The sequence below is a fragment of the Rhinatrema bivittatum genome, chromosome 12 (genome assembly GCF_901001135.1).
Source record: "Rhinatrema bivittatum chromosome 12, aRhiBiv1.1, whole genome shotgun sequence".
Taxonomy (NCBI): Eukaryota; Metazoa; Chordata; class Amphibia; order Gymnophiona; family Rhinatrematidae; genus Rhinatrema; species Rhinatrema bivittatum.
In genome coordinates, this window is record NC_042626.1 from 52,524,903 (window position 1) to 52,532,869 (window position 7,967).

General features: G+C 47.8%; 1 protein-coding gene across 2 annotated transcripts in view; it reads right to left on the bottom strand.

Annotated features, from left to right (window-relative positions):
• The window catches only part of LOC115073784 (alanyl-tRNA editing protein Aarsd1-B-like), a 40,068-nt gene extending 32,578 nt beyond the window's left edge, over positions 1–7,490 (bottom strand). For both annotated transcript variants that reach the window (XM_029572558.1, XM_029572560.1), the window contains exons 1-3: positions 7,359–7,490; positions 6,566–6,694; positions 5,608–5,767 (exon numbers count right to left, since the gene is read on the bottom strand). In XM_029572558.1, the coding sequence (XP_029428418.1) occupies positions 5,608–5,767; positions 6,566–6,694; positions 7,359–7,397 (328 nt within the window). In that variant the 5' untranslated portion in view covers positions 7,398–7,490. The remainder of the gene's footprint in view (positions 1–5,607; positions 5,768–6,565; positions 6,695–7,358) is intronic.
• Positions 7,491–7,967: the final 477 nt, after the last annotated feature.

Below are 7,967 nucleotides of genomic sequence, written 5' to 3' on the forward strand. Positions count from 1 at the left end.
AGGTGCTGCTCTGCCCAATCCATCAACCTGCTCGCTTCGGCTGCTACTAGTCGACTTCTGGTGCCCCCTTGGCGACTTATATAAGCCACCATTGTCGCATTGTCGGACAGAATCCGAACTGCCTGGTGCTGAATCAGGGGAAGAAAGTGATGCAACGCCAAGTGAACAGCCCTGGTTTCTAAACGAATGATGGACCACTTGGTCTGTGGAAGCGTCCAAAGACCCTGTGCAGACCGAAACTGAGACTGCACCCCAACCCATCAGGCTGGCATCCATCGTCACAATGATCCATTGAGGGGTTTCCAAATCCGCGCCTTGGAGCAAGTGGGCCGGCACCAACCACCAATCCAGGCTGGACCTGGCCGGTTCAAGGAGTGGCAAGGGTAACTGGAACTCCTCCGATTTGGGATCCCGAGAAAGAAGCACCCCCTGAAAGACGCCGCATATGCACAAAAGCCCAAGGAACCAACTCCAGGGTGGACGCCATATATCCAAGAACTTGCAAATAATCCCACACCACCAGCAAGGGAAGAGCTAATATGCGATGAACCTGAGACATCAGACGCTCCATCCTCACCTGTGGCAGGAAAACCTTGCCCAATTCGGTGTTGAAACGGGCTCCCAGAAACTCCAATCTCTGGGATGGAACCAGCTTGCTCTTGGGATGGTTGACCACCCAGCCGAGAGAACTCAGGAGGTACAAAACTGATCGTACTGCATCCTCGCAGAGTACTCGTGATTTGGCCCGAATGAGCCAGTCGTCCAAGTAAGGGTGCACCAATATGCCTTCCCTCCGAAGGCTCGCTGCTACCACAACCATCACCTTGGTGAAGACCTTCGGGGCCGTTGCTAGACCGAATGGCAGGGCACAAAACTGATAATGGGACCCCATGATCATGAACTGCAGGAACCGTTGATGAAATTCCTGGATCCCTATGTGGAGATAAGCCTGTTAGATCCAAAGAAGCCAAAAATTTGCCTTTGAGGACAGCTGCAATGACAGATCGCAGGGTCTCCATCCGGACGCGTGGGATCCGCAACACTCTGTTGGCCTGCTTCAAATCCAATATCAGGCGGAAAGTGCCCTCCTTCTTGGGAACGATGAAGTAAATGGAGTAGCGACTGGTTCGTTGTTCGGCTGTGGGAACCAGAACAATGGCCCCCAGGGCCTGCAAATGAACTAGAATCTGCGAAATCACTTACTGCTTCGTCGGGGACCCACTGGGAGAAATGAGAAAACAGATCGCGCAGGGGTCGTGCAAACTCCAAAGCGTAGCCGTGATTTATAATGTTGAGGACCCACTGGTCGGAAGTAATCTTGGCCCATTCCTCCTGAAAGCGTCATCCCCCGACTTCCGGAACTGAGGGATGGACCAGCGTCCCCTCATTGGGACGCCTTACTGTTGGTGAAGGCATGAGACGCGCCAGTGCGTGGGGGCCATTTGCCATGAAAGGAATGCATCCATGCTTGTGATCTCATGGGCGGCTGTCGCGGAGCGTAGGATGATGAGCCCCTCCCGGGGCGAAAACGGCGCTGACCACGGAAACATCCGCAGAAGGCACCCGTGGAACGAAATGATCTGGGCTTGTCCTCTGGTAGCTTGAAGACCTTGTTCTCCCCCAAGGAGCGAACAAATTGCTCCAATTCGTCGCCGAAGAGTTTACCTCGAAAAGGAAAGGAACCGAGTTGCGCCTTAGAGGAGGAGTCTGCTGCCCAGTGACACCGCCATAGGAGTCGCCTCGCCGAAACTGCAGAAGCCATGGACGGGCCGAGGTGCGGATGAGATCATACAAAGCATCCGCAGTATAAGCTACCGCCGATTCCATGCGGTTCGCTTGCTCAGCCTCCTCCAGAGGTAGATCTTGAGTCGTGAGCAGCTGCTGTACCCAGCGGAGGGTAGCCCTCTGCATCATGCTGCTGCAAACCGCTGCCCTCACTCCCAAGGCTGAAACTTCAAAAATCCGCTTGAGCAAAACTTCCAGTTTCTGATCATGGAGATCCTTAAGTGCCATGCCACCTGTAACCGGAATGGTGGTATGTTTGGCAATGGCCATGACCGCAGAATCCACCTTGGGTACCTTAAGGAGCTCCAAGGAATCAAGAGGGAGCGGGTAAAGCTTTTCCATAGCTCAGCTGACCCTCAAAGTAGCCTCCGGAGTATCCCATTCCCAGGATACAATCTGAAAAAGTTTATGATGGAAAGGAAATGTCTGCGGTGGAGCCCGGACAACACTAAATCCCATGGCAAAGAATCCGGGACTGCTTGCGGAACCGGGATTTCCAGTTCCTGAAGAACGTGTGTAATTAATGGATCTAGCTCCTCCTTGTGGAACAAGCGGAGTATTTGCGGATCGTCTCCCTCTACTGGATCCGCACCGCCCACGTCATCCCCTGTATCCTGAGTGTGGGGGTCTTGAGATATAGGATCAATAGCTGAGCCCCGAGTAGGAGGTCCAGTAGCCAGGCCCGTGCCAGGTACCCCCGATCCCAGGCCTTCCTGGCCTGCGGAGGGTTTAAAACACTTAGCTGGGACAGGAGACCCATGTTCCCAGTCAGCTTCAGCTTCCATATAAGCCTTATGGAGTAATAAAACAGAAGATAAAAAGGGATGTGGTCTCTTCAAAGGGCCTCCTGTTGTGCCCAACAGAGGTAAATCTGTGTTCCCAAGCAAATCGCGGGGTCGGTGAGGGCTGAATGCCGGTGGGGATAGAGGAGGAAGCTCCTCTCCCTCCCCCATAGAATCTGCATCGCCATCAGGCTCATTTAACATGGCCGCCGCCTGATCGGAAGAAGGCAGGATGGCTGCCGCCCCCGAGATCGGGAGCGAGCCTAGCCTCTGCCTGTGAGAAAAAGAAGTCGCTCCAGGAGCCTTCTGGCACGGCAGGGCTGTTCCCCTGCCCGAAGCCGGCCTCCGCGAAGGCCCCTCGCCCCCGGGAATGCACCGGGAGCAGAGGCCTTTGCGCGAGAGCCAGTACCCGGCTCCCCATACGCAGTGCAGAGAGCACTTCTAGGCATCGCAAACAGGCGCAAAACAGGGTCGGGTAGTCAGCCACCCCTTCCGGAGGCCCAGATGAGTGAAGCAGGCGTGGGGCAACAAATAAAAAATACCTCAAGGGGGAGGGGGGGGGGGGGTTTGGGGTTGGTTTTTTTTTTTACACATTCTGTATCTCTTTCACAGGAAAAGTAATCTATTTTATTTATTTATTTTTTTTACAACTTTAAGAACAAGCCCTTACATACAGAACTAACTTTGGAGCCTGCAGAGGGATTAAAACTCCTCTGACACAAACCTCTTCGAGGGAGTCAGAGTCTCTGGAGGCGGAGAGTGACCGGCCCACCGATGAATCCTCCCCCTCCTACTCACCGGGCAGTGGACCAAACGTACTCCGGAAAAAGGCTCTAGAGCAATGCCCTGCCTTGCCTGCTAAGGCTCTCTTTTTTTTTTTTAAATTGATCTAGACAGAGGATTCCCCATATAACTTAAATCAAACCTGACAGAGGAACCCTTCCCAATTTAGAGAAGATCAGGACCGCAGGTTATGCTCTCTCAATCTGCTGGAGTCAGAGAAATACTGGGGGAATTGCAGGTGGCACACCAGGGTATATAGGTGGCGCCTTTTTCAGTTCTCTCTGACTCCATCTGCTAGAAGGGAGGCATAACCCAGCAGTCTGGACTGATCCTGGTACGTAGAGGGAACTTGGAATTTTACACCCTGACAGACACTCTTGCCACACATGATGTTGGAAAAATTTAGGAATTAGCTAAAGGCAGTCAGTGTTAAGTTAATGCACGTTTTCCATCCATGCAAAGGATATTTTTGTGGAAAAATACAGGTTATGTGATAAACACTCATTACAAAAAAGGAATTTGTTTAATCCAAGCTCACTGCATTTAGCAACTTAACATACAGGATAAGATCATTTCATCTATCACTGCTGCTGACAATCTTTCTTCTGAACTCAATAAGCAGAAAAATGGCTCCATCGCTCTTCCCCACAGTCTCACTCTGCGTAACGTGCACATCAGTGATTTAGGGTTTTTTGTTACTGAGCCAGTGTGTGAAGCTTGACTAGCTGAGGGACAGCCTATGACAGGCCACACTCACCCTCAGACCCTGTGGCTCCCCACACAACAAGGGTCCCCCTTAGATGTGCACTGAATGACATAAACCCGTGGCAGGAAACCAGGTGTGGTGTTGGGAGATAATGTCTGTGCAGGCTGGGGATTTAAACCCCAGTTCACGTTCCCAACTGGTGTCTCAGCAACAGCTCCTCCTGCCTTGCAGTGCACGATGCTAGTTACCGTGCCTTGTCGTTCCAGTGTCTGCTTCGTGTTCTTGCTGTATTTCCTTATCCTTCCCTTCTGACTTGCCCTGGTCCTTGGATTCCTGTCTTGCCTTGTTTTGTCCATTCATGTCTTACCCCCTCAATGTCTCGTCTCTGTCTTGGCCTGATTCTCCAGTTATGACCTCTGCCTTAGATTCTGACTCGCTCTTAGATTGCTGCCTGCCCTGACCCTTGGCCTATACCCGCTGCTTGCCCTGACCATTGCCCTTACAAGGACTCTCTCTGACCACTGATTAAGGAACATTCACTCAAGCCCTGCTGGCTCCTGCAATGCAAAGTCTCAACCCATGGGCCTAGTAGGTTCACCTACTAGGCTGCGTCAACCATGCCACAGCCTAAAGGCTCACATCCATGCACGGTAGCGTCAAACTCAACAAACACTGCTTGACCAACAGAGCAATTCAGGATCTAAGCCTTGAGGCAAACTCAATTCACGTCCACACTGCCATCCATGAGCTCAAGAAGTCCAGATGTTTGGAACTGTCTGGCACATAAGGTCAAAAGGCTGTGAAATCATTGCTCCAGGGCCTTAGTATGGTTCACTATACTATAGTATAGTTCACTCGAGTTGCACTCGAGGTACAAAACATCATAAATTGCATACCTGTTTCTTATAATGATGCTACTTTATGTTTTTATTTCTTACACTTTTACTTGTAAGGTTTATTATTGAATGAAATGCTTGATAAAGCCCTATCAGAATATACATTCTTTGAGGGTATTCTAAAAAGTGATTACTTCCTATGTGAATAATTTCACCAAATTCAACTACTGAGATAATTTTCATCTCCTGATGAACAATACTCATAATGAATCATTCCCCCACATGCACACATACCTTGCCAATTTGAATTGAAATAATGACTTTTTTTTTTTTTTTTTTTACAGATTCATAAAGTTGCTAAATTCCATATTTTTTTACTGAACGTATAATTAAGCTTTGGAATTCAATGCCAGAGGATGTGGTGGAAGCTATAAGTGTAGCAGCACTTAAAAACGGTTTGGACAAATTTCTGAAGGAAAAGTCCATTAACAATTAAGGTAGAGTTGCAGAAATCCACTGCTTATTCTTGGGATAAGTAGCTTGGAATCTATCTACCCCTTGCAATTCTGTCAGGTACTAGTGACCTGGCTTGGCAACTTTTGAAAACAGGATACTGGGCTTGATAGACCTTTTATCTGACCCAGTATGGCAAGTCTTATGACCTTATGTTCAATACTCTTTCTGAATCTAGCATCAAACAAGTTTGTGATCTGACCTGAGTGCTGCTGCATGTGGTCAAACCTCCTCTCCCAATCCAATTTCACGTGCACAGCTGAGTCCGGATTCAAGGAAGTCTGCACAAAATGAACAGCATCTGGCCCTTGGCGGGTCACTTGGAGAACTGGAATATCATTTAGAAATCCTCTGTCATCTGGCTAAACAAGTGAGAGGGGAAAATACCACAAATTCAGGCTCTACACTGCAGGAATTCTGCAGGATAAATCTGATCAGTTCTAAACAGAAATTCCTGCAGAGCACTCAAGCCATAAGGGGAGGGTGGGAAGTGTACCTATATTTCAGCTGGAGTAGAGGTCTGTTACATACCAGGCAGCCTCCACTAGCATACTTAGGGCCTGATTTACTAAGGTTTTTCTGCCTGTCTCTATGGGAAAAATGCTTAGTAAATGAGGTCCTTGGTGGGTAATCAAGTTTACTCCTCCCTACAGCCCCCTACCATATCTGGCCACGCCTCTTACAGTTTCATCTCCAGGAGCTTCACCAGCACCTTGCCAGCTATCTTAGCAAACACCACTCTCAACCTGAAAACCCCTTACAACTCCTACTTGATTGCTAATACTGCTGCCCCTGCCTTACTCTTTTCTGCTCATAAATCTAGATATCTGCTGCAGAAAGAACAAATCGAGGACTTCACAATTCATTGTGTCTGAGCAGAGGGTATAGAAAATGTTAAATCTATACAGTTTACTTCCTAAGTTAAGACAAGTGATCTGATTTTCTGATGGGTTTGTCCATCTCATATTCTTTTAAAATATTTATTTGATAATAGTCACAGTGTACAGCAGATCTTCAAATTGCCTCTCTGTGTTGCTCCCTGAAACTTCCAGCTTATTGTACACAGTCATTTTTTTACATACTCAGCTACTACAAAGCTTAGGATGTGTTTTTCTTACAGTAGAAAAAGAAATGTTTTCACAATATATCTGTGTTCTCACCTGTCCACCTCCTTCTGGGAAGAGCAGGGTGTCTTTTAATATAATATTAAAGCCTTTCAGTGTTTCTTTCTTTCCGTTCACATCAGTTTTCACTTCTGCAGGGCTGCAGGAGACCACAACTGTGGAAAACTTCAAAACAGTACGATTAAAAATATATATTGAAGTACAACACAGTCTACGGAAAAAACACTGAAGAGTGAGAGGGGAGATTTCTGCAGCACCTTGCCATCCATGTGCAAAGTGTGAATATGGAGGATCTCTGCAGCATGTTCCCATAAATGTGGGAAGATGAATAAGAAGAATCTCTGCAGCACCCTGCCATTCATGTAAAAGATGTGAATAAATGGGATATTTGCACCATACCCTTCCATAAGTCTTCAAAGTGCAAAATGGGACATCTTTGCAGCACCCTTTCATAAGGGTTCAAAGTGCAATGGAATTTCCCTCAGTATTTTCCCTTACGTATATGAAAAATGAGTACGAGGGACCTTTACAACACCTTCCCATACGTATTTAAAGTATGAATAAGGGGAAATCTCCAGAGCACTTTGCACTAAGCATGAAAAGAGTGAATAAGGGGGGGAATCTCTGTAGCATCGTGCCATAAGCCTGCGAAGGACAGAGATCGCTGCATGGAATTCCTTATTTTTTTCTAGAGAAAGAGGAGAGATATATATAAAAAAAAAAAAAAAGGCAACTAATGCTTCAAAACTGAAACGTCAAGGTGCGGGTCCCTCCCCCCATGCCAGCAAAAGTTTGTATAAGTCTTTTCTACGTCCCCTCCCCTACTCACCTCTCGCGCGTAGCTGTCTCTTTGACACATATAAGCCATGCCGTTGCTGCAGGACTGAGTAAACCGCTTCCTGGAAGAAGGAAGTGACGTCACGCAACCCCGGCCGACTCCTGCGCGGTGACGTCATTAGTCCCGCCCACCTACCCACTGCACCTGGGCTATTTCATTAGTCTTAAATGAGCTAAACACCCCCCCCCCCTCCCGCCTTCTAATAGATGGGGGGAAATTATATTTTTTAATGTGCGGGTTGGGCTGGGTAAATGAGCGACTACGTGCTAGCGATTCTTTCTGGTTGGAACTTTTTTCCCCTTTACTGAAGGCAGCTCAGCAGCAGTCGCAGAGTGATGACTCATCGGCGGCAGCAATAGGAAGCATCAGGAGGTGACTATTGCTGTAGCATGAAGACCTCAGAAGAGGACAATGCATGGATTATTTAGAGGGAGAGCTCTTCCATGACCGTTTTTATAAACCCGTTTACTTTTCTCAACAAGAAATAACAGAAAAACAAACCTGGAAGGGAAATTGCTTCTTTACAGCTTGTTATTTTGTTAGTATCATTTTGAAATTTCCTAGCAAGCTGCACCAACCAGGGAAAATATGGTGGAAGTA